Source organism: Chlamydotis macqueenii, chromosome 7, assembly GCF_036417535.1.
Source record: "Chlamydotis macqueenii isolate bChlMac1 chromosome 7, bChlMac1.mat, whole genome shotgun sequence".
In the NCBI taxonomy this organism is placed as follows: domain Eukaryota; kingdom Metazoa; phylum Chordata; class Aves; order Otidiformes; family Otididae; genus Chlamydotis; species Chlamydotis macqueenii.
The window spans coordinates 16,825,559-16,851,094 of record NC_141562.1 but is presented as its reverse complement, the minus strand read 5'-3'; the positions used below and the strand labels follow the sequence as shown (position 1 = coordinate 16,851,094).

Below are 25,536 nucleotides of genomic sequence, written 5' to 3'. Positions count from 1 at the left end.
CTTTTCTTTGACATCTTCCTGAACTTATATAAATAGCTGAAAAAGCAGACTAAAGTTAGTGAACATGGAAAACGAGAAATGCTTTCTGCCAACGGTAGTCTTTTAGAGAGAGAAGGGTGGATACGTTACTTGTTGGCAGACAAACGTCACTAAAAAGACATAGACAAAAGAGAAAATAAAGCCACGATACCTATAACACTCTTGGTTATTTCGCCCTCTGTGAACAGGTTTGTCATCTTCTGCGAAGCCAAGCGTGCCGAACAGCGACCACAGAGGGCTTGTAATACCTTTAGGATCACCCTAATGAGCTACTTTATAAATAGAAAGGGTCTAACAGGACTGCAAACCCTACAGCTTATGTGTTTTTGTTCCATTCCCAGTGAAATCGAGTCAGCTGAAGCATGAAAAGAGGAAATACTTAGCTCCTGGTAGTCAACACCCTGTCACAGACCATCGTGCTTTGCAGTTTTGGGGATACATGGGAAAAGTTCAGCTTGAAACGGCTTGTACAGTGCCACGTTACATCATCTAGACCAGATGTAATATTTGTGGCCAGATCATCAACAGGTATCATCAACCTGGTTGTAAATTCTTCCCCTAAAAGGGTTTTTTTTTGGTCATAGATTGAGTAGATTCAAGTTTTCTTAGTGTGCATTACTGTATTGGATATATTACATAGGATTAACATGTCTGCTGTCGTCACTGAGCGCTGGGTTTCTCCTGTATCTCTAGAGCATCATTGCTCCTGGCTCAATCCCATGGCAAAAATAAACAGATAACGCCCTCATGCTGTAAACTAAAGGATGCTCTCAGCATCCCCAAAGCGTTCAAACACAACACCGGTGCTCTCCAAAACAAGAGGCGCCTTCACTGTTGACATGAGCCCTCTTCCACTAAATTAATTTTTGCAAGAACCGCAGCTTTAACTTGTAAAGCGGCTCTGATAGCCAGGCAGGGCTCTCTCCATCCGGCCAACAACAGTGTATGATTTTATTCCCACGGAGGTGTCTGTTATTACTGAGTCATGGCTGCAAGCTCTTGTGCTCTAATTAAGTAGAGAACTGGCACTAATGAACAGCACTTTTCTGGTCCTCAACCTTAACAGTCCTGAACGTTTTCCTGTCTTTCACTGAATGTGCCATTTAATGGGAGGTGGAAAAAAACCCCTGTTACTTGCTGCTTTGTGACTTCTAGGTACGGCTGGGAAGCAGCAAAGAGGGAAAACTCCGCCTCCTGCTTTGAAAATCAAATCAGAGCATTTCATTAGAGCATTCAGGAGCGTGCAAACCAGCCTGTTAGGCTGGGCAGACACGGTTAGGATAAAGGTCTTTTTCCCTTGGCTGTGCCAGAATGAATTTAAAAGACACTTGAGGTGTCCAAATGCATCCTCACGGCACTGGCGGCACAGGATGCTCGGAGGCAGGGAGGCAAGCCCGAGACCTCCGCGTGGGAAAAGGGCAGCCTTTCGTTTTACCCGCTGCTCTACCTGGCTTGAGAAATTCTGGGGTGATCGGAGGAGAACTCCTGATGCACGGAGGGGTCTGCTGGAGACACCCCATCCTTCCCCAGTCCCATGTCACAATGTCCACGGGACGAACTGTTTTCAGCACAGGTTGTTGCTTGTAAACACACACACAATGGTGTGTATGTATATATACATATATATATATATATTTATATGTATTTATATACACACACCTGAGAACCGCTCATTTTTTTAGGCTGAGATTTTGCTTTCTAGTGTAAAAATCTGATTTTGAGCGATTTTAAAAAAAATTTCTCCTTTCCTCCCCTCATATCCTATTGTGAAGCTAAAGAACTACAAGAAAGAAACTCTGACTAAAATCTAACTTCAGGCGACAGATTAGTTTAAAATTACGAGAGTGTAAGAATTACCAGACTGAGATGATTTTTTTTTTCTGCCTGTGCCCAGTTTAAGGGAGCTCGAGTGACACTAGAATCAAAATGTGCCGTAGCCATCGCTGCGTGCAGTGACGGCGAAGGCGGGGTAGGCTTCGTAGGCTGCATATGTCGCTAAATCTTGCCCCATCGTCACCGCTTGTTTGAGCTGAGTGGCTGTGACGGTCGCGGCTGCGTTAGCAATGGTGTATCCTGCGGGGGAAAGAGGAGGGAAAAAAATGCAGATTAATGAAAAGACGTTCAAAACCCACCATCGCCTGATAGTTTTTTACGGGAAGACTTTGCTGTCGATGGGGATGACATAGGGAGCAATAAGTTTGTTAATGTGAATCATCTAATTAAATTAAATAGGTCATTTCCAGCATGTTTTTTCCCCAAGTTAAAGATAATTTAAAAAAACTGGAAAAATAATCTTCTCACCTATTATTTGTTAAACACATTGCTTGAAAAATGCCCCTCTCTGTTGACTACTTTTTTCCTTAGACTTCAATGACCTCTGAGCTAAGAGGATGTCAATGATGCTCTGTGCACATGACATGAGGAGGGAGAGAAAATGAAGTAATGTAGGGGAAATCTGGGCAGGTTTTGTAGAGAATATACGGCTCTGATATCTTTCACAGTCAAAATACATGCAATTCAAGACAGTCACGTTAGAGAGGAGGGAAAGTCCCTCTGTGCGATATTGGGGAGAAAATATTTAGTATACTGGGTTGGTTTTTTTTTCCCCCATCAGTTTCTAATGGAAAATGTGGTTTCAACACTTCAAAAATTTCCATGGGAAAATGTTAGCTTCTCTGACTTCAAATGAATCACTGGGAAAACAAACATCATGTAGGACTGGTTTGTCGGAAAGCAGGGTATAGCAGCTTGTTGACCAGACCACAATATTTTGTTGTGAAAGAATCGAGAGTTAAGATGAAGTCCAAATTTGCAAAGAGCTCTTCTGGACCAAGATCTGCCAAACTACCTCTCCCACGATCCAAAATCTCCAACTGACCAGCTGGGGAATGGGATCAACTCCAGGTCAGTTAGATCTTGAGGTCCTCTTGGTGCGAAAGAAATGGAGATATTGGGCAACACCAAGAGCATGTTGCCTCATCGAAGGTGTTTCCTTGGGGCAAAACATGAGAAATTTGCTGTAATTTGAATATTCTGGCTGCTCAAAGTATCTCCTTTGCATCAGCAAAGGGAGGTGCAGCATTTTGACTAGGAATTGAGAAATCTGTCATTTAAGGCGTATCTACCACCATCATAAAAGAAATGAGCTGCTACCTGTGCATGGCCCGAGGTGAGCTGGGCTTCAGCGAGCCCTGATTGAAGACCAGTGTGTGTTGCAAGCAGAAACTTTAATGTATGCCAGCTTGTTGAGTTTCCAAGACAAATAAACAGGGGTGGATGAAAGAAAAAGGAGAGATTATAATTAAACAATAAGTGGGGATCAGATTCAATAAAGAGCCCATTTTGTTTCCACGCTGCGGAAGCCTGCACAAACCCAGACAAATTGATTTTTCTGTGGCTTTTGCAGACTCCTGTGGCAGGAAGCCGGATAGATTTTTTTTTTTTTTCCAAAAAATCTATCCTTGAGACACTCCAAACAGCTCAGTAGTACTGACTAATGCATTCCTCATGTGCAGTTTGGCATGCGCTGCTCCTGCTACATCAGAATAACTGTCATGATGGAGAGCACAGTAAATGTAATGCCTGCGAGCCGGATTCCTGTGTTTTCCGTGACTTCCCAAGCTGTTTTAGGCAGTTGCATGAGCTGTTGAGTATGAATTCCCAAGCTGCAAAAAAACCCAAAACCTTCCAGTGGGGGTGTGAAAGCTGGGATCAGATCCTAGCATTCACAGTTGCATCATTTCTTTGTCGGATGAAATCAAGCGTTGGTTCCAAAGATGCTGGAGGAGGGTGGATGGGCTGTGAATCAATCAACGGTGCACCTTTGCAAGGAGGAAGATCTGCTCCATCCTAGGTGGCATTGGCCAGACTGCAGTCATCAGATCCAGGGAGGGGACTCATCCCAGATGTGCCATTGAGGACGCCAATTCTGGATCTTGCATCCTATCTGGGCTCCCAATTGAAGGGAGGCATCCACCAACTGGAAGTAGTGGGGAAGACATGGGGAGGATCCCGATCCTTGAACGCTGCCCTAGCTCGCCTGGACATAGCACCAAGCAACCTGCTCTATCTTTGGCGTTGACCTTGCCTAGAGACCTTCCACCCCAGTATCTCCAGCCGTGGCATATGTGGCACATATGTTGTAATGCGAGTAGTCCTGATATAGAGATAAGTTACCTTATAGGCAATAAATATGTCGTGTGCATAAGTAACATGAGTCAAGCAAGGTAGAGGCGTGTGGAGCAGCACAGCCAGGTCTGTCCTCAGTGGCCAAAAACAGGATCTTAGAATCATAGAATCACAGAATGGCTTGGGTTGGAAGGGACCTTCAAAGGTCATCTGGTCCAACCCCCCTGCCAGGAGCAGAGACATCTTTGACTAGATCAGTTTGCTCAGAGCCCTGTCCAACCTGATCATGCTTGACATCTGCAAGGAAGCAGCAGGAAAAACAATATCCCAGGAGCCCTTTGCTGTACAGACCTTCCCATACCTGGAAAAGCTGGTGTGGCAGGAGGTACCTCTGCTCCCTCCGTGGGAATCCCCAGCGTCTGAAGGGTATATTCTGCGGCGTAGGTTTTGGCTTCATCGATATAGGCACTGAGCTTGGGTGGTGTGAAGGGATGGCTGCGAGCACAGCAAAACATTAGCTTGTTGGGGTTTTTTTGTTCTTTAGGTCTTTCCTGCAAGATGTTTTGATCCACTCGTAGGTGGCATCACCCCACATGTCAAATAGAAATATTAATTTACTGTGATGATGCAATAACAAAAGCACTCTCCTCGGAGTAGCCCGGTTTCTTTGATGGGTTTATTGGCCTTGGGTCTCCTTTTGGACACAACCTCCTTTCAGAGCATGTTGTGCATTTTTGGTCCAAAAGAAAACCTGCTGCAGTCTGGGTTTTTCTTTAAAATGCACAGCAAACAATGTTTTAGGTCAGAAATATTTAGAATTACCAGCATGTTCCTTCAAGCTGCTTTCTTTTTCCCACAAAAGCCATTGTATGCTTTATTTTTCTACTAAATTGATTAATTCTGGCTTGCTGCAATCTTTGCACCACCAGAGAGAGAGTACCAAGTATGGCAGGCATCGCTATCAGCCTGTTTTAGTTTGTGGATATTTTTCTCCCATATATATATATATTTTTTTTAATATATATATGTATTAAGAAAATAGAGTCCTGTGCAATTGTATTTTGAGTACAGATGCTAGATAAAACGCCATTAAAAAAAACAAACCCTAAAACCCAGAAAACCTCAAATATTTACATACATGGTGGGGTTCTGGCTGGTGAGGGCAGGGATGGTGATTTTGTACAGGAAGAGCTGCCTCTGGTCCTGGCCAACTGCAGAGTGGAGCTGGTAGACAGGCTGTCCCCAGTTGTTTTTCTGGCAGATTTCTTCTAAGATCTAGAAGGAAGAAAAGGGATTTTTTGCTTGTGTTAATAGTGGCCTTCTCGCCCACCTCCACTGGTGAGACTTCCTCCCTCCAAAGGGTTTCCAGGGGTGTTGTGGCAGGCTTAGCGAAAAAAAAAAAAAAAATAAACGGCACAGAGGATGCTACATTGACCTTCAAGTATGAGATTCATCCAAATGTTTTATACTTTAAAAATCCATTTAATTCCTGAAGTTAATTATTCCCCCGTTAAATCGGACATCTTTGTCCTTTTGTTGATTAGCTGTTTTATTCTATCGGTGTGGTTTCCTTTGAATTCTCCCCAGAAACTCTATCTATGCGCTGCTACTTAAAAAGGCTAAGACACTGGGGCTGCATTCATCTTCCCTGCTCTGTTGCCTCCCTGGCTTAGTGGGTTACAGTGCATGAAAAGTCCAAATAGTCTTTTTTAAAAAAAAAGAAAAAGGAAAAGAAAAAAGGCTGTGTTTCCACCCAATTAATTATATAGGCTTCAATAGGCGATTTCTGCTTCTAGTTTGAAAGAGAAATGCTGAACCATGTTGCCCTCAGCCTTAGCACAGCTTATTCCATAGTAATTGGGAATCGCTGTCCATAAACGCTCTTGCTTTGGCTTTGTATTTCTTTTTTTTCACCCACTGAGTATGTGAGTTTCTTCTTTTTTTTTTTTTTTTTTTTGAGTATTTTTTTATAATGAGGATGTGTTCCAGTGGAACACTGTCCCAGGCTGCCCAGAGAGGTGGTGGATGCCCCATCCCTGGAAACGTTCAAGGCCAGGTTGGCCGGGGCTCTGAGCAACCTGATCTGGTTGGGGATGTCCCTGCTCCTGGCAGGGGGGTTGGACTGGATGGGCTTTAATGGTCCCTTCCCACCCAAACCATTCTATGATTCTATGATTCTATGATTCTATGTGCTGTCCCAAATGGGCTTGAAGACAACATGGTTCCCATGCCTCCCTATGAGCGGTGCTTGGACCAGTTATTTTTTTCAAGTAGCTCCATCAGACCTGATGCTCAGCTCAGAAGATGTTCAGTCTTGAAGCTTTGTAACATTGGCCATGCTGCCAGCTGGGTCAGACCAGAAACCTGCAGGTGCCTCCAACCTGTGTCTTTCTGTGGTCTACCTTATTTAAAATTTACACTTAATTTTATTTAAAATTAAAATGTAAAATTTAAATGTCAGAGCTGCTTTTAATTTTGTAATTGTAGCTCCAACTGAAGGTTAGTGCAAATTTGTAGTGCAAATAAACTACTTAATTACATTTCTTGACTATGGTAACACTTTTTCCCTCCTGTCCCAACGCCTTTATATTGATGTCAGTTTTATAATGTCACACCAACATTTAAATCCTCTGTAAGACAGAACCACTTATTAACCCTGAGCACCACAGCTAGGCAGAGGGAGAAGATGAATTCCACCTGCCCTAAGGCCGTGCAGCAGTGCTCAGGCTATTCCACCGCTCATATGATGTTAAAACAGAGCAAGGGGACTGTGAAATTTTGCAGAGGGGGTGGAGAAAAACACTTTCCAGTTTTCTGGGAGAGAAAAGGACTTTGGCAAACTGGATGCTGTGTCGATTGAAGTGTTAATAGACACAGACGTGCTTGAAAATTCAGAGTGAATTTTCTCATGTTGCTTTGGATGCTATATGGGGAAAGGAGTTCCCGTAAGAGCCAGAGCCTCAGAAATTCAAGGAATTTATTCTGGGTTTAGAATCACAGAATGGTTTGGGTGGGAAGGGACCTTCAAAGCCCACCCAGTCCAAACCCCCTGCAAGGAGCAGGGACATCTCCAACCAGATCAGGTTGCTCAGAGCCCCGTCCAACCTGGCCTGGAATGTTTCCAGGGATGGGGCATCCACCGCCTCTCTGGGAAACCTGGGCCAGTGCTCCGCCACCCTCACTGTAAAAAAATTTCTTCCTTATATCCAGTCTGACTCTACCCCCCTCTATTTTAAAACCATTACCCCTCCTCCTGCGACAACAGGCCCTGCTGAACAGTCTCTCCCCATCTTTCCTGTAGTCCCCCTTAGGCCGCAGATTCAAGCAGGGAGCCATTTTCCCAAAAGCATTTTGGGCAAAGACAACCTCTGGCCGGGATATCGATGCTCTTTTTCGTGCACGTACCTGAGGAGCGAGTTTGATCCCTTGGGGCTTTAGTGTGACGTGGTTCATCGGCGTGAGCTCCATTCCTGGCAAGAGGTCGTAGAGTTTATCCTCTCCCCTCTTTTCTCCTTTGAGCTGGTATCCGCGCCCCAGGCCAGTGTACGCCAGGTAGCCGCGACCTCCCAGTCCTCTAACTCCCGCAGCCCCTACAGGTACATTCATGTAAATTTCTAGGAATGTAAGAAGGCATTAAACTGAATCAAATCACCGGAAAAAAATGACCCTGATTCTCCCTGAAATTAAAAAGTTAGCCCCACTCGCCGGGTTTGGGAAGAACATGGGCAGGGCCCCCCCCGCAGCCTGTTGCTGGGATAACTCATGCTCAGCATTGACACATTTTTTAATATTTTTATTTGACCCATAGGATTGGATAAGTGAGGTTTTTTGGGGGAAGCCCTGCTTCTTTCTGACGCAGTTTCCATCTTCTCTGGTCAGCTTTGATTTTGTGACACCTTTCTAACTGGATTTGTAGTTGGAATCTAAAGGGAGGGGACAGCTGATATCACTTGCTACCCACCAGTGTAATTCCGCCTTCTTGAGGAATTCAGTTTATACAATCCCTTGATTATACGAAAAAAAAATCCTTTTCTTTTTTTTTCCCCCCAATGCATTTCCATTTTTGTTTACAGAGCCCTACTTGGAAGTCTAGGAAGACTTCTTCTGGAAGGCAAGAGAGGGCTGGTGGGTTACCACGTCTACACCCTTCCTGATGCAACCTTCATGGAAGCTGGTCTCACTGGTGTGGGCAAAAACATGGTGGGCAGCAAGGGAAATTTCTTCTCCTCTGTTTTTTTTTCCTTTGGGAAGGGGGAAAAACTGGCCAGCATGATCCTTGTCAGCCCTACCAGGGTCCACACAAGGTCCTAGCCTGCCGTGGGACGTGGCCACGGGCTGGGGACACAAGCTGACTGCCACAGGCATCATCTTTGGAAGGAAGATTAAATGGGCAGATTTATTTATATTTTTACTTGTCCCCAAGCTTACTTCTGCACTTACCAAACAATGCCTGCAAATACATTTTAGTTTGGGGGTACCTGAGCAGGGGGGTTTGGTCCTAGGTGGAGTCACCCAGGATCAAAGGCTGAACCTCAGCAGCTTTCAGAAACGCTCTCTGTTTTCATAGACTGCTTATTATTAGGTTAATGATCCCCTCCAAAAGTAGCCCATCTCCCAGAGCGCACAATTAATGGCTTTCTGATTTCACTGCTGGTTCCCCACCCTGCATCAGGGCAATGCAGCCTCCCTGGGAAATGCTGCATCTTTGGGTTGGAAAACAGCAAGGTGGGTAAAACTTTCCCCATGACCTTCAAAGCAAAAACGAAACACAGCAGAGAGCTGTGCTGGTGGCTGGTTGAGGGAGCTGGCTCTGAAGAGGGGAAAGGAAAACTGTTTTATTTGGTCTTCCCTGCTGGGACGAAACCAGGAGGATTCATGGTTTCTTTACGCTGGACGTAGGGCAATCTGGAAGCTGGGAAATGACTATTTTTTTCACACCCTACTTAGTCTGCTGGAAGATCGCTATGCCTTTGGGAAGGACAAGGCCTAAAATCTGTGGTTTTCATCCCTCTTTGACAGGGCTCCAGCACCCGGGGCAGAGCCAACGCCCCTGACATGTGCCTAGGGAGCAGCCACCCAAGCCCCGCAGGAGTTATTTTGATAAAGCGTTGGCGTGACGGGAGTTACCTCGGATGGACGGGGGCCGGATGATGCTCCTGTTGCTGAGCCCCTTGGTGGTGGGGAAGTGGAGGTTGGGGATAGCCGCATAGGCTTGGGGTGCGTAGAAAACCGGGGCACCCAGGTAGGCGGTGGCAGGGTCGTACACGTGTCCGAAGGCATAGGTGTATTCTCCTTGCAGCATGGTGCCTCTGCCCCCTGTGCCCCGGGTGTATCTGACGTAGCTGTCTTTGTCGACGGGTTTGGCTAGCGTCACCTCGATTGGGGACCCGTCCAGCACCTTCACACCATAGCGGTGGGGAGAGAGCACGGGAGAAGGACAAGCATAAGTCTCCAAAGTGCATGGGGATTATCCTGCCTCAGGAGGCAGTTTCCCCACATGGTTTGCTCATGGGATGGAAAGATGGAGAAAACCACCCAAAAAAGCGCCAAAATCTCCCTCCTGCGGCTGGAGGAAGGCACTGGCTGGGTGAAGGCTTAATGCGTTGAGAGCATCCAGTCCTGCCCCTACCAGGACAGGCTCCATGACTGAATTAGCCTAGTTGTGAAGCCTTCAAAAGGCTTTGCTTCCCTGCAAAGTAGCAGGTAAGTCAGCGAGATTATATGTGCCCCTACGGCGAATAGCAGTCGCACTAAAAATAGGAGCGGGGTTAACACCTCTTTGGGTACAGCTCTTGCCTTACAGTGCCGTGAATTACATGCAGCGCAAGAAGAACTAAATATAGCAGCCTCCTCGCAAAGCCGAGTCTGAATTTGGAGCAGATGTTTTGGGTTGACTCTGTCCTGGTTTGCCATTCACACGCTGCCCTGCGAGCGCTTTTGCTGGCAGACGTGGAAGAAGGCTGTGCGAGTGAGCCAAGGGAACCATAACCCCGCATTTGCTAGTCCTCATTTTGGCTTTGCTCTGCTTTTTTTTTTTTTTTTTCTCTGAGGGATGAACTACAGTCTGGGCTGGGCAAACATTGAGCATGAAGGCAGGGAACAGGACACCAAAATGAGCAGTTTGTGTACATCAGGGTTGCTGAAAAATGAATTCAGGGGTATAAAAGCAGCCAGCGAGGAGAAAATAGGGCTAACACCTTCAGGATGTTTTTGTAGCTAATAAACCAATCAGCTTTGTTTCACCCGTGTATAAGGTACGGTATATGAGCCCCATGAATTAGCATTTACAGCAGTTTTACCTTCCCGTTCAAGGCTTTCATAGCTTCAACCGCGTCTTCTCTTTTATTGAAGTGCACAAAGGCATAGTCTCTGATTTTCTTGACTCTCTCTACCGCACCTGCAGGAAACATCAGAAGATTAGTTGGAAATGGGTATTGGTTGGAAAATACAGATCTGAAAGAGCAACTGTGTTGGGTTATGAATCCTTGGAGAGCAAAGGCTGACCAAGGGTAAAAGAGCAAGAAGACAGTGTCTTCTTACCTCTTAGGATGTAAATATCGAGGGAAAATAAATATAAAGGCTGTAGTATTTCAAGGAATACTAGAAATACTCGAGGTTGGGCAGCAGTAAGTTTTCCATTACACCGGAGCGGTTTTCTCCTGTCCAGAATGCTTTCTTGGACACTACCTTTGGTCTCGTATCTCCCTTCTGTAACAGACCACCGAGACCCAGATGGCTGAGCAAGACGTGCAACAGCCCAGTGAGCTACGGGTAACGTCACCGCGTGGTCACCATCTCTGGTTTCATATGCGCATCATACACACTACTCAGAGGCAGTTTCAAGAAAGCTGATGCTTCCACTGTAAAACAAGGAAGCTTTTCTCTTGACCATCAACTGCGGACCTGCAGCAAGAGCAAACACCAAGTTCTGTCCAGGACGGAGCAGCCCCAGCCATGGGGATGGGCGGGGACCAATGGGGCAGCAGGTCTGGCCTTCAGAAACAGCCTTTCCCGTGCGAGTGGGGCATCCGTGGGATGGGGTCCCAGGCAGTGGGGGATCTCTATCCCCAGGGATGCCCCAATTCACCTGGGCATGGTCCCCATCAGTCTGCTGCAGGCATTGGCCCTGCTGGGAGCAGGGTTGGCTGTAGACCTCCGCCCTGGTGCCTCCAGCCTGAATCTTTCTACATCTCTGTGATTTCCCACAAAAATTCAAATGTAAACAGCTTCTTTTTCTTCTGCTCTATGTCCATACTCTACAGCTTCCCCATGTCAGCTGCTCTGCTGCTGGGAACTTGTCGGCACTGAGATACTCAGCACTAATAAATTTGTCTCCAAAATAACCACACTGGTCCTATTCCCTGCAGTCATGGGCTTTAGATGTCTACCGTTCCTTCTCTAATTGTTCAGCTTTCCCACTCCTGTGGGTTGGGAAGCACATCCCAACATATTTCCTAAGCCTGAATTTATGGGAGTTATGCTGATGCCTCGTTTACGAGTCAAAGTTTTAATGAACTCTCTGTGTTTGGAAAGTACCCCTTCCACCTCCTTGAGAGCGCTCGGTGTTACTGGTCCTTGCTTGAGCCAAAAATCTTGCTCTTCCCTTCTTCTGCCTCTGCTGGGGCAGAGCAATGGGATACCCACCCTCGCATCACCACCACAGAGAGATCATCCATGTGACGTTATGGGGGGAATATTGTCCCCTTTGGCACACTTGGAGAGCGTGACCTTCCTGCTGGAAACTTTGCCAGGGATGAGGATTTTTGCCAAAAATCTCTATGTGGCACGGGTAGGGCTTTTCCTAGGGCATGGGTAGAAGTCATCCGGCTCTGAATTTGGCACAGGCTTATGGAGTGATGCTTGTACTGTATTACAACTTGAGATGCGCAAGCAGCGCTCCTGGTAGTGTCTCTGGAGCCCATAGTGATGTGGTGATTGCTCTGTCATGGGGATGACTTCTGGATCGTAACTCCTTTGGTCAGGATCATTTTCTATTGGATGACTTGTTATTGTCAGAACAGCTTCTGGATCAAATGCACCCTTCCGGCAAGCGGTATTGAAATGCGGCACGATGAATAAGGCAGAGAACCAAGGGGGGTTATTAATCACTTCAGACCCTTGCTGACTGTTTTGATTGTAACCTCACTATAACCGAAACGGCGTTTGCTCTCCCCAAAGGTCAGGTTTTGCTGCTCTGACGTACCTTTTTTTGAAAGCACAGGACAGCTTTAAAGAAGGCATTCCTGAATTTATCCACAATAAATGAAGATGTCCATTTAAAAAAAAAATTCATTTCCAGCATGAGAAGCAAAAGTGAGGAAAGGAAAATTGCAGATGATACAGGTCGTCTGTTGTCGTACTAGAAAACTCGTCATAGGAGCAAAGCAGCTGACTGTTACCAAAGGGTTAAATGGGTATAAATGTGTTTGTGGAGTGCGAGTGGTTCAAGATCCAAGAACAAAACTAGGTAAATAAAGGAGGAAACCATTAAGAGAGTGGGAAGATACATATTTAACTCAGGAGTAAAATGGGTTCTCTAGCAGCTTGATGGTTCTAAAAGTATTGGCCAGAAACATAGAAAAGACTCATAAAGAAACCTCATAAAAACCTTTACATTGCAGCCTAGCACCAAAAAAAAAAAAAAAGTATAGAGCAAAAATGAAAAGTTAGTGAAGGAAAAATGAAGCTCCACAGTGTATTTTAAAAAATTAACAGAAGGAAGTTAATAGAAACGAGATGAAAGGCGATTTCACACTGCCAAGCATAAGTTACTGATGCCTGACGGACGGTATGGCTTGGAGAGCTGCAGAAATGGGTTGGTTTCACTTTGTTGGTTTTGGGTGGAATTTCCTAAAGCTGGAGCAACTCAGAAGTAAAATCTCCTTTCAAAGCCAGCAGGATTTTCACACCCAACAAACCTGCTTGTTTTTTGAAAACTCTCACTCTGTGTGTGTGTGATATACGCCGTTAGGGAATACTGTCGTATTCTGCGTTAAATGATAAGCGCTGATTATTCACAAATTTACAGAAGAATGTGGGGGTTTTTGTATGAAAACAATAAAATTCTGAACTTAGATTAGATAAAAAGCATTTGTATTAAATTACTCTGTTTCTATCATCATCCCTTGCCATAGAAGGACGCTGAAATTGCCTACCTGTTTCACCAACTCCCTCTTTTTAAGGAAGACTGAAATGATTCAAAAAGCGTTTTTATGACACAGGCATCCCCATGCAGCATTTTGGATCTTTTCCCATTGCCAATCATTCTAAAAAGGTTACTAGTGTCGTTAGCTGGAAATTAAGCAGCCCTTAGTGGGCTGACACTATGTGCGTGTTGGGTGGGAGCCTCCAGCCTAATGACGATTTTTGTGGCTGTGAACATTTCACAGTGGAAAACCAGTTATTTTTACCTCTTCCTTCGGCATTTTATGAATGGAGCAATGTTTCCATTTCCAGCAGCAGTACTTATTCAGGAACTCACATGCCAATGGGTCCCTACCTGGTTTGATGTTGTTGAACTCCTTTTCTATGGTCTCCTCGGTGGTGGAGAGCATGAGGTTCCTCACGTAGAGAATTTTTACCGACGACATGGTGTCTTCGTCCACTTCCACTTCAGGTTCTGCCCAGTCCACAGCGATAGGGTGTCCCCACAGCTGGATCCTTCCTTTAAAGAGATTGGCACAGTCAGCATCAGGCAGGCTTTGGTTCCTCTCATGTCTGCTCAGAGACTATTTCATGTGCATCATGAACAGCAGAACAGGCCAATTCTACAAACGGGGCCAAAATAAGCCTTTCTAGCTCAAAGCACAGCTGCTTTGTTAACTTGTTTCCAAAAGCAGATGGTCACGCTTTCAGTGTGCTCCCGCTAATACCTTAGATGCCTGCAGAAATGCAGCATCCAGAATAAAAAAAGTGAAAATATGGCATGTTCATTAAAGCCTCCGCTCCCTGGCGTGCTCTCTAAAGGGAAATCTTTTAATGAACCTATAAAAATCCCTTTTGGCTGCAAAAGTTTCATTCCCTAGAAAACAGGAAAGGGATACAGAAGTCCCAGCTGGACGAAATGAAATAGGAAAAGCAAGGATGTCTCTGTGTATTTCCAGGTGTGTGGTCCCTGCTGGGTGAAATTGCACCAGAAGAAGTGGAAAGAAGGGACACAAAAAGTAAGGAGGCGTAAAACAGGATGTGGGTGTGGACGAGGAGTCCATGGGCTCTGCATACACTGGATCAGGCCGCTGAGGGGCAGGGAACAAAAAGAGCAAGGAAACAGAGACAGCAAAAAACCCCAAGAGACAACAAAGCTATAAGCGATGCTGTCGCCGTGGTACCATGCTGAGGTCCATAACCATTTGCATTGAGTCACCTAATCTGTTAGGTAATCGATCCGTCAATTAACGATGTTTAATATGTGATGAAAGCTGACTGCCTCGGCCTTGTCTCAAAGCTGTGGGAATCACAGCGATGGACACCAGCTAAGGCAGAGGGACCTCTGGGTAGTGATGGTCTCTTCACCTCATGTCTTCTCCAGGCAGCAAGGACACCTCTTTCCTCCTCTTTTGCTTCCCCATCCCTTCTGCAGGGAGATCTTCCTCCCTTTTTCTCTTCAGGAGTGGTTGAATCTGGCCACCCGCTAACATCCAGAGCCCCAAATTCCATGTGCTCTACCTGTGGCCCACTTTTCCCCTGGCAATTTTACTCAGCTCAGCTGCTAGTTCTTTGTAGGTGCAGTAGGGACCATTTTTTTGTCTTAGTAGCATGGTAAGTGCTAGACATTCCTTCCAAAAAAAATGAAGTAAAATGTGTGCCTCTTCTGCAAATGTCCCTCAAAGAGTAAGAGGATTTTTCTGTGCTTTTTCTTTCTTTCTCTCTGATCTTTATGACATGGAGATTGCATCCTCTGAGGCCTTAGTTATGCCAAAACCTGGAAGAAACCCAGGGATGCCTATGCTGGTAGAGGGAAAATGAGAATCCTCTAAGCATTTTTGAGGAGATCCAAAAAAATGAATCCTATGTTGCATCACTGCTTGGATGGATAACCCATCTAAGATGGGATGGGAGCTCCAAAATAGAGGAAAATTAGAGGGCGGGGGTAGAAGTTGGAGGCTTGTTTTTCTGTAACAGAAGTGAAAATTAAGATTTCACTTTTCAATTAAAATTTATATTTCGTTAAATAGATAGGGGCTGCTCCCTGCTTGGAAGCCTCATGAATGAGCCAGGATTCGTGGGGTGTAGTTGGGCTGATGTTCAGCTTTCAGTGCTGCCCAATCTGACTCAGGCTGTTAGCAAACAGAAACAGAGAGACGGCTGCTAATGGTCAAAATTTTCATTAAAACCCCACAGTTTTCATTAAAAGCGTCTTACTTTTTGAGCATTTCTGTCTCTTCTGCAAAGCTCCCTCAAAGAGCAGCGAGGTTCAGAGCAAAGGAAGCGTCTTGATAATGATATTCACTCTCACATTCATCCAATGCATCAGCTGAAGACACATTCGGTTCTGGCTTGAAATATTTTTCAAGTTCCTCCCGTATGTTTGCAACATCAGAAGACTCTGGCTCCTGCTCAGGCCTTTGAAATTCCCCAAACTGTTTACTGAGATGTCCCTAAACTGGAAATCACTAGCGCATTGCACATGGCTGTACAGGGCTACGCGCTCGTTCCCATCTGTCCCGTTGCCTTTGCTCAAGATTTCAAGTGCTCTGCTCCCTCAAGGCTGCCATCGGCAGTGGCGGCAGCTGCGCCTGCTCCTTCCCTCGCTCTCGATATAGAAACCAAGAAAAAGTTGTGCTGAAGAACAAACCAACTGAAGGTACTCCCACAACCAGGGAGATGCTAAACTGATGCAGAAAATGGAGAATAAAAGGAAAAATTATCCGTGTGAGGTATTCCATAACAGTTAAGCATACTCAGTGCTTGAAGTCATGCTTTTTTTTTTTTTACAATAAGAAAAAAGGGTTTAAATGACTCGTGAAGCTTCATGGACTGTCATATAGAAAGAGTGGAAGAAGGCTGATGGGTTACAAATAAGTCTCAAAACAGAAAGTTTATTGGATTTTTTCAATCCGATTTTTCACTGAGAGTCTCTACCAGCCAAGAGGAGAAAACCCAGCAGCGTTCACTTCCCTGGGTATGTGCGTCCTCTGGAGACTTCGGTATCACCACAGCGCATCGTGTACTTAGGTGACCCCTGAGATGAAGCCATCCCCACCACCCTCACTCTACTAACCTGGGAGCAATTTTCTCCTGGCCATTGCTGCTGCCCGATGGCTTTCATATTCCACAAAAGCGAAACCCCGGTTTTTGGTTTTATCGGCTGCACTAGGGTAGACAATGACATCCACGACTCCATCCGTGACCTTCTTCATCTCTGCTAAAATTTCCTCCCTCTTCTTCGTTTTGGGGATCCCTCCCACAAACAGGCGGCAGTTGTCCACGCTGGCACAGACTCCAAGGAGACGCCCGTTCCTGTGTACAAACAACATTGCTAGTTTGTCAGGCTTCAAGATTAGTTCTCAAAGAGAGGAAAAAATGAAAATAAAGCTCTTGTTCCAAAACACAAAGTCAGACACAAACTCTCCTCTTACATATGTTGCTTGGGACATTCAGATGGTCTTGCACAAGGCAAGATCTAACACGAAGACTGCCACTGCTAAATTTGACCACAGAGTAAGGCAACACAGTTGAAATGAGGGATTTGAGATGACAGAGAAACCAAAGCCAAATTTTGCTTTTGCTTCCTGGATTTCTCCCTTTTGCTATTTGCAGAAACAGCTGCTGCCAGGCAACTATACTGACCACCCATGGTCACAGCAGTGACTCTTGTGTTGTCACCAGTGTAAGCTGGGATTCGTTGTGTCCACCAGTGACTTGTAGCTTCCCAGTCATCACTGGGCCTCATGACAGAGGTTTTGGGGAAAGAAAAATCCCTTGTCATGAGGAAACACCATTTGGGGGCTTACTGATGGGAACCCTTGAGCTGACCTCAAAGTAAAAATTTCCTTACAGACACTTTGCTCAGGCACTGGAACAGGCTGCCGAAGGAAGTGGTGGAATCACCATGACTGGAGGCATTAAAAAAACGTGTAGATGGGGCACTTCAAGGACACGGTTGGTGGTGTCTCTTCCAACCTTAAAGATTCTATGATTCTATGATTTGCTCACCTCTTCATGGTCCAAGCACCTCTTGCAGGTCTTGAGAAGTTAAAAACTTCTGTAGAGTCATCTTTGGAACAAGGGAAGTAAGCAGAGGAGGAGGAGGTAGGTGAAGTCTGATTATTAAGACTCTCCAGCTTCTGATACAAATAATGTTTCCAAGCCCTGTGCATGTGCCTTGTGATCTGCTCATCCTTAGGGTTGCTACTAAAGCAATTCACAACTCTTCTTTTTTTTTTTTTTAAATTAAAGCCGTTAAAATCATAGAATCATAGAATGGTTTGGGTTGGAAAGGACCTTCAAAGCCCACCCAGTCCAACCCCCCTGCCAGGAGCAGGGACATCTCCAACCAGATCAGGTTGCTGAGAGCCCCGGCCAACCTGGCCTGGAATGTTTCCAGGGATGTGGCATCCACCACCTCTCTGGGCAACCTGTTCCACTATGGTTTATCTCTAAATGCTTTTAAGCAAAGACATCTACTCATTGCACTTTGAACTGTAAAAAAACATTGAACACCATTGAAATGAAATCAAAACATCTTGATGGGCCCATATGTTGTTGATTTCTGGGTGTTTTGTTCCTAATTTTTAGTCACAAACAAGAGGACTTCTTCTGTTCCCATCTATTAGGAAATGTCACTGTTTTGCCCATTGGTTTCTGTCCTATTTCACCATTTTTTTCAATCGCTCTCTCTCCCAGAACATATCTGCAGTATAGCTCACGAGAGAGACTGTGAATAGGAATAAATCAACAAAAACAGCCCTGAAGGGAACATGAAATAAACACCAGTGCTTAGGTGGAAGTTAATTTGATCCAAAACAAAATATTTTTTTCAATGTTCTGGTAGATTTTTTTTTTTGTAAGGAAGAAATTTCCTGCAAAAGATTTTTGTCTCTAATGAGTCCTACGTACTGCCTTTGTACTACGGCATAAAGCAATGACCGCACAGGGAGATGAGAAATGGTTTTCTCTTAAAGCTCAGATATCTAAGGAACCTTCCTCTGCGCTGCAAGGAAAAATACGGCATAGGGAACAAACCAGATTAATATCGATGATTTAAATTTGATGTGAAGGTTAATTAGCTTACCTAATTTCATAATTATTGAGTTGCTTTATTGCATTCTTTGCCTCCTGTTTATTTGAGAAGGTCACAAAGGCGTAGCCCCTGTTGTTGCCGTTGAAGTCCATCATCATTCTCATTTCGTAGATTTTGCCAATCTGCAAATACAAGGAAAAGTAATTCTGAAAGTGACGTTGGTCAGCAAGGTGGGAAGTGTTTAAACAAGATTGGGTGCTTCCTTGACTGTATCACATCAGAGCTCCACCAAGTCAAGGGTAGTCTGGGCCAAATCACCTCCAATTCAGCCTTGAAATGCAGCTGTGCAATGCAACTACCCACCATAAAGTCTTACTTTTTCACACAGTGGTATAAGTTCATCTTCAAAGAGGTCTCGGGGCAGTTTCCCAATAAAGATCTCACACCCCCTCTCTGGCGGAGGGCCGTCCCAGCTGGGTGGTGGACCTCCGTATTTCCTCTGCCCATTTTCCTGCCATGAAGAAAAAGAAAATTATGGTTTAGATATGAGATTTAAAATGTGGATGTAACCAACCCCTTCCCAGGGAATGACACTTTAGACACGCTCCATTACCAGTGGTCTGGTTTGTACCTAGCTGAGTTTTGCTAATGAACGTGCATCAGCACATGCTCAGCAACTCAACTGCTACTTGAGGTGTCCAAGATGGACACAGTCAAATACCTCCTTGGAAAATGTAGGTCTTCTTGGCTACAGGAGGTCAATCTCCATGGACTGTGTATTACTTGTGGACTGTGTGGTACAACACTTGCAAAATTTAGAACTTCTTGTGATTCTTCATCCAATCAAAAACATTTAGTAGCAATGATATTGCCTCTTATTTTAGTAATTGATGGAAAGCTTCCGACACAGACCAAAGAACAGACACTGGAAGGATCATGTTTGAAAGCAGGACTTTCCAAAAGCAGAAGGCATCTGGACCTCATAAAGTGCTAAAATAAGGGGAACATTGGGAATTAAGGTAGAAATTTGGACAGAGACATGGACAGAGTGAAAGCGGCCAGCCAGGGAGCCCGGGGCATGATGCTGGAGCTGCTCAAGGCACTTGGAAAAAGATGTTGGTGCCAGCAGCTGGGCGTAGTGAAGAGGCAGCAACTGCTGGCACAAGGTGTGGTGAGGACCTGGGCCTGGAGATAGGCATGGAGGGATGGTGCACCCCAACGCTTACCCCTTCCTGCACCCAGGAGCAGTGGAGCCCTTTCTCTAACTAGGCTGGGGATTTCAGAGGGAGCCCAGCAGCGGAGGAGGTCCAGGCAGAGGAGATGAGAGAAGCAGTCTTACAGAAGGGACAGAGGAGGGCCATCGACTGGGGGAGGCCATGTGAGGGGCAAAAAATAATGCCTGCCTACCCAGGAGTTCCTTTAGGCAGTCTTAGCCCTGAATAATATCCAAACATGTGAACACCAGCCGTATTTCCACTTTTTGCAATGTTTTTGCTAGATGGGTGTGTGTCTGATCTCCTGTCCTATTTTTAATAATCTTTCCTGTATTTCTAATTTTTTCTTCTTTCCTTCTTTTTCTTTCTTTCTTTCATTCTTGCTCCCTCCCTCTCTTTCCCTCCCTCCCTCCCTCCCTCCCTCCCTTCCTTCCTTCCTTCCTTTCATCTCCTTCCCTCTTCCTCCCCTGTCCTGCAGCAATGCCCTGCTCCCAGAGGAGCTGGGATTCCCATAATTTTTCTGGTTTTGGCTCCCTGGCCATTTCTATAGTCATTTCTCACTCTGGGATTATTCCAGGCAAGGGAATGCCTGTACAGCTGACTTCAGAGGAAGGCCTAAACCACATAAGCAAGCAGGGTTCCTTGCAGGAAAATAAGAATGTATCACAAGCTCTTTCAGTTTTCCTGAGCGTATAACAGGCCCTGAATTATCCATACTCTTCCCTGTTTTGCAAACGCTTTCAGCGTAGTGATGGAGTCATGGGGACATTTGAATTTATGGATGAATTCTTACAGCAAATATGACAGGATTGTGGCTTGTGTTGTTGGGTCATCTGTGATTTTCACTGGTGTGTCAGCTGGAGGAAGAAGCTGGTCACCTGGAGGCAGGCTGAGCTCATCAACAATGGTCTGAAAATGGCCAGAGGAGCCTTACCATCCCACTTTAAGCCAAGTGAGAGACAATCAATCAAATAATTTTTTTTTTTTTTAATTTTGTCAGTGTATGCGGGAGCTGGTGTGCAAGGAACATAAAGCCTTCTCTCAATCTGCAGTAGCTTCCTTCGTGGCTTGAAGGCAGCATCTCAACAAACTCATCTTGGCAAAGAGTCTGGAGGGAAGGAGGACTTTCCCCTTCACAAAGATGAGTGACCTTGGCATGTGTTGAGGAAGAAGGTGTTTGGCTGCACCAATAGACAGGTTGGAAGAAAAACCCAAAGGGACATAGAAAAGGAAATTAGGAGGAAAAAAAAAAAGATAAAATAGATAAAATAGTAAGCTTGGAGTGGAAAAGGTAGGGAGAAAGAAGACGTTTGGGGAGGGGTCGGGGGTGGGGGTTGAAATTTGTGGTTTTGGAATAAGCTATAGCCAGATGTGACAATATGAAAAACTGAAGGCAAGGATAAAGAAAGCCACGGTAAATATAAGACATAGAGAAGTCATCTATCTTTGGGTCAGGTACAGCAGAAAACCTCCTCAAGGGCAACAAACCCAGCTGCTGTCCTGGTTCTGGGGTGCGCACAGAATTAAGGGCCATAGGAAAAATCCTTTTTCCCAGGAGTCTCAGCTTTTTGCTTTGGGTTGTTGTGCCCTCTAGTGCTACACAAAGCAAGGCAAAGTTCAAGGCAGCCACCTGCCTAAAATTCACTCTTTCCAGTCACTTCTTCCAGAATGCAAGGGCGGTCACATTAGTGCTCAACGCTTTTGAAAAATTAGCTAGTTTTGGTCATGCTGACTGAGGAAGACTTCTTCAGATGGCTTTTGAAAGACATACCCCACTTCCACCTGCCTTAACCAGAGGAGGCTTTGCACTTGGATACCTTGAAGACTAAACTGGGCACAAACCTTGCACGTGTGCAAGGATCGGTACAAAAGGCAGATCTAGCGGTGACACGTTGGACTTCCTATGGCCAAGTCTGGACCTACGCTCTTCTGAAACTTTGCTTAGCAGGTTTTTTTTTGCTACGCTATCACTGTAGGCATGACTTTGATTCACCAATCTCAACCTTTGAGCAGCAATCCCAACCTTCCCCAACATGTAGGAGTGCTTAGGGTTTTTTTTTTCCTGCCCTTATAATAATTTGGCACCAGGCAAAGAATTCCCGGAGGAATAAGATCCCGCTTCATAAAAGACAGCATCTATCGCACGTAGTTACGTGCAGCACACGTTAGAGAAAAACAGAGAGAAGAAGAATGAGCAAGGAGGGCTTCATGTGTACAGATCTGCTGCTCAAGCCCCCAGTGCAACGCATCGCTTCGGGGTGAAGCCAGACGCTGTGCAGCACAAAAGGACGTGACCATGAGTTCCTACCTGGATCAAATTATATCCTGTTCGCTGAATTAAGGCACGGAGGGCAGCTTCTTTCTGTGTGCCGGTCAATCCATCCCCGGATTTGTGATTTGATTCCATTGTGAGTGATTATCAGCAAAAAATCAGGTTAATTAGGGGTGCTCACTGCAATCAAATTTAAGATAAATTAAATAAATTAATATGGCTAGGAGGAGAAAGTCCACCCTCCTGAGAAAGTTAACAGGATCATCCTTCCTAAATCAGTCATTTTGAGATTGAAACAAAACAAAACACTACAGACCACAGGAAAAAAAAAAAGAGAAAACAGCCCTCTTACATATTGCATGAAAATAAACAGCATTTAAGCCCACAGTCAGATTTTTGGACAATACTCCAAGCGAGTCGCAGAGGGGTGTTGTAACGTGTCGGTGCACGCGTCGTAGGAGGGAAACGCATGTAAGAAGCCTAATCCTGCGCTGAGCACGCAACAGCGAGGCCTTCGCGCCATTGCATGGCGTTGGTGCTGGGAAGGGAGCCTCGTACAAGCCGTGTCCGGCACTGTGTGAGAAATAAGACCTAGGTCCAGTTTTGGGCTATTTTTTAAAAAAAACCAAGAATGTGGGAGAACTTCAGATCTGTATCTAGGTTCAGGGCTGGGACAACCTTGGGTTCAGATGTTTTGACTCAGAACTGTAGTTTTAGGTCATATCTAATTTTTTTATTTATTTTATTTTTTTTTTAAAAGTTTTAGATTTGGGCCGAAAACACAATGAAGTGGAAATCTACATCTGAATTGGATTACCCAGTGACAAGGGAGCATTTATAAGATAGACTTGCTGCCCATCAGTTCAGGTTGCCCCATTTTTCCTGCACGCTGAGCTTTGAGCTTGTGCAAAAACCATTCGTATGAGCCAGGCACAGAAACAGGGTCTGCGGAAGGAACGCTGAGCTCGCGGGCTCGTGATGATGGACTGATGCTGAACGCCAGCAAGAGCAAAACCAGTTGCCTCTTTGGGCCCTCGTAGCTGTGGGCTGGTAGGACCAAGAACATGGAGTAGAAAATGGCTAAATCATGTAGTCCAAAATGGTAGTTATCACCTCAAATTGCTTTCAATGTACAAAGTTGGAGGCGACGAAAGGCAATGAGGGAGCTGGAATGCCCAGTGCAATAGCTCTCTCCTGTCTCTAATTCCAAAATGAGCATTTTCCGCAGCAACCGGAGCCCCATTATTGTGTTTTTTGTTTTGTTTTGTTTTGTTTTGCCCTTGCTGAGGGCAGCAGCAAAAGCCCGTCGATGCTCGTCGTTTCTGTGCCTGCCCACTCCTCCGGAGCTGGGGTTCGGCATGGTACGGGGCAGAATCAGCACACCGCCGTGCGAAAATGAGTTGGGTGCTTTCCCAGGCTGCTTAAGAAGGAAAAAGTGGTTGTTCAAAAAAAGAACCCAATTAAAATCCCAATTGGTTTTGTATCCTCCCTTGCCTGGGCAGAGACACCCTATAGAGGAAAGCTCCAGCATACTGCAAATTTGTCCCCATCTATTTTGCTTTCCCTGCATCCCAGTTTCCCTGGGGGTCTGAGCGATCAAATTGCAGCACTGGGATCACTGCAAATTTTCACAGTGCCCCACAAGCCTCTGTTAGCCCTTGTATCCAGACTCCAGCCCACCCTCACGCACCCAGAGGCCGGCGCAGAGGTGGGGATGAAAAGGGACGGCCGCGCTACGCGGTTTTCTCTAATGTCACCGCCACGGATTTTGTCCTTTTTTTTCCTCTCTATCGGATCTATCGGTGCTTCCCGGCAGGGAGGCTGCCCGGCGTGTCAGAGCGCAGAGGCAGGCAGCCGGCTCACAGCCCCGCGCCGGCAGCGTCTCTTCTCCGTGCCGGGAAAGCGGCTGGACCGCAGCCAGGCGAACCTCGGCGGGTTTCCATAGCGGCTGAGGTTTCCAGTCTGTCCCCAGCCGCGACCTAGATAGACGAGTCGTGCAAGAGCCCTTTTTTCCCTTCCTCCCCCCACCAGATCGCACTATTTCATGCTGTGCTTCCCTACAGGGTGGGTGGCTCAGCGGATTTGCATGCAGCACCTTAAATGCCACACGTCTCTGTACCTCTCCTCCGGGGAGGACCGATTTCCAGTAACATCTCACTCCAGGTGATGGTTTCATGCAGAGCAGTGAGCGCAAGCTGTGGGGCTGGGGGATGGACGGAACCGAGCATCTTCCCAGCTGGAGCAACATCCCTCCTGGGCCTCTGCCTTATTAGACAAGACCAGGTGAGCTCTTCTGGGCTCTTCTTGTAAGGCATCCCGCAAATTTTTGATACTCCAGCCCAGCATGTCTAGACTTCGGTGTGCTCCAGGATACACTCAAGTGATTTGCTAGGAATAAGGGAGCAAGAGCCTTCAGGGCTGAGCAAGGTGTTAATCACAGCCGCTGCGGAATCTGACACTGGAGACTTCCATGCATTTTCTGAAACCACCCAAAAAAAATGGTCCCTGTCCTCTTGGGGTGTGTGTTAATGATGATCTGCCCTTAACCTGTGCCTGGTGCTTCCACATGCTGATGGCTTTGAAGAAAGCTCAAAGAAACAGCCCTTCCAGCGGTGGAGGTCCCCATCCCCGGGGATGCTCTGATTTGACTAGACCGCAGCGCTCACGAGCCCACGGCAGCTGTGATGTTGGTCCTGCTGGAAGCAGGGTCCAGCTGGAGACGCCCCACCCCAGGGCACCTCCAGCCTGAGCTGCCCTGCAAGTCTCCGCTCCTGATTTAGGAGGAGCATGGGAGGCTGGGGTGGACAACCCTGCACACCCAGGGCTAGGACGCACATGTGGACAACCCCAGGCACCACCCAGATCTGGGTTTGTAGAATTATTTTCAGAAATTAGGTCTCTGCTACTCATTAGCAGCCCAAAGCCACTCACAGCTAATTTACAAGCCTTGCTGCTAGAGAGCTTTCCTCCAGCAGTTGAGTTTCCCTGGGATGGAGGCAGAAATCATACTTCTGGTTTTTAAGAGGTACAAATCTGAACACCAAAAATCCCAGAAGTGGTAAAACAGGCTTTCCAGCCCCCAACTCTCCAAGCACCTCTTCTCTCCCCCTTGGCCTGAGGACATCTGACCACCTTTTTGCGCAGGGCACCTGCCCACCTCCACCACCCAAGGGTTCTTATCCATCAGCACATCCAAGCTATTCCCAGGATAAAAGTCATGGTGAGATGTTTTATTTCCAAAATTGGCGGGGTTTCGGCCCTTTCCCCTTATTCCAGGCACCGGCCCCAGCCCTTGCAGCGGTGCTGGCACGCTGGGCTATTTTTTTTTTTCAGTCGTTGGAGGAGAGCGGCTGTCACGGGACCTGGGGAAACATGATTACTTTCCCTCCTTCTTTGTTCCCTGGGCCATTAATCAATTAGCAAACCCACCCTCACCGGGGTTTGGAGGGGGGGGGGGAACTCCCCTCCCATGGCTGCTGTTGGGAAGTGTTAACGACTGCGGCAAATTAAGGCAGTATTTTTAGCACTATTAAAAAAAAAATACAACTCAACCACACTTAATAGAAATAACTGGTCTGGAATTCAGTCCCTTGCAGGGGTTTGATCCTTAGATGGCTTGCCATTATATTAACCAGGATGCTAAAAAGAGAAGAAAAGGATAAAAAAAAGAAGGAGGGGAGGTTGCATTTGAGGTTGCATTT

At 46.0% G+C, this 25,536-nt stretch overlaps 1 protein-coding gene across 2 annotated transcripts; it reads right to left on the bottom strand.

Annotated features, from left to right (window-relative positions):
* Positions 1-1,194: 1,194 nt before the first annotated feature.
* A1CF (APOBEC1 complementation factor) lies at positions 1,195-22,012 on the bottom strand. Of its 2 annotated transcripts, none has more exons than XM_010126043.2 (11): positions 21,872-22,012; positions 18,726-18,860; positions 18,401-18,531; positions 16,388-16,626; positions 13,667-13,831; positions 10,467-10,564; positions 9,295-9,565; positions 7,573-7,757; positions 5,306-5,442; positions 4,529-4,662; positions 1,195-2,112 (listed from the first exon to the last, which is right to left on the bottom strand). In XM_010126043.2, exons 1-11 carry the CDS (start codon positions 21,968-21,970, stop codon positions 1,961-1,963), a joined length of 1,746 nt encoding a protein of 581 aa, XP_010124345.1. In that variant the 5' UTR covers positions 21,971-22,012; the 3' UTR covers positions 1,195-1,960. The 2 variants fall into 2 exon arrangements, with proteins under 2 accessions (XP_010124345.1, XP_086608566.1); XM_086752440.1 differs by having other exon boundaries at positions 1,950-2,112; positions 4,519-4,662.
* Between the last annotated feature and the right edge of the window lie 3,524 nt (positions 22,013-25,536).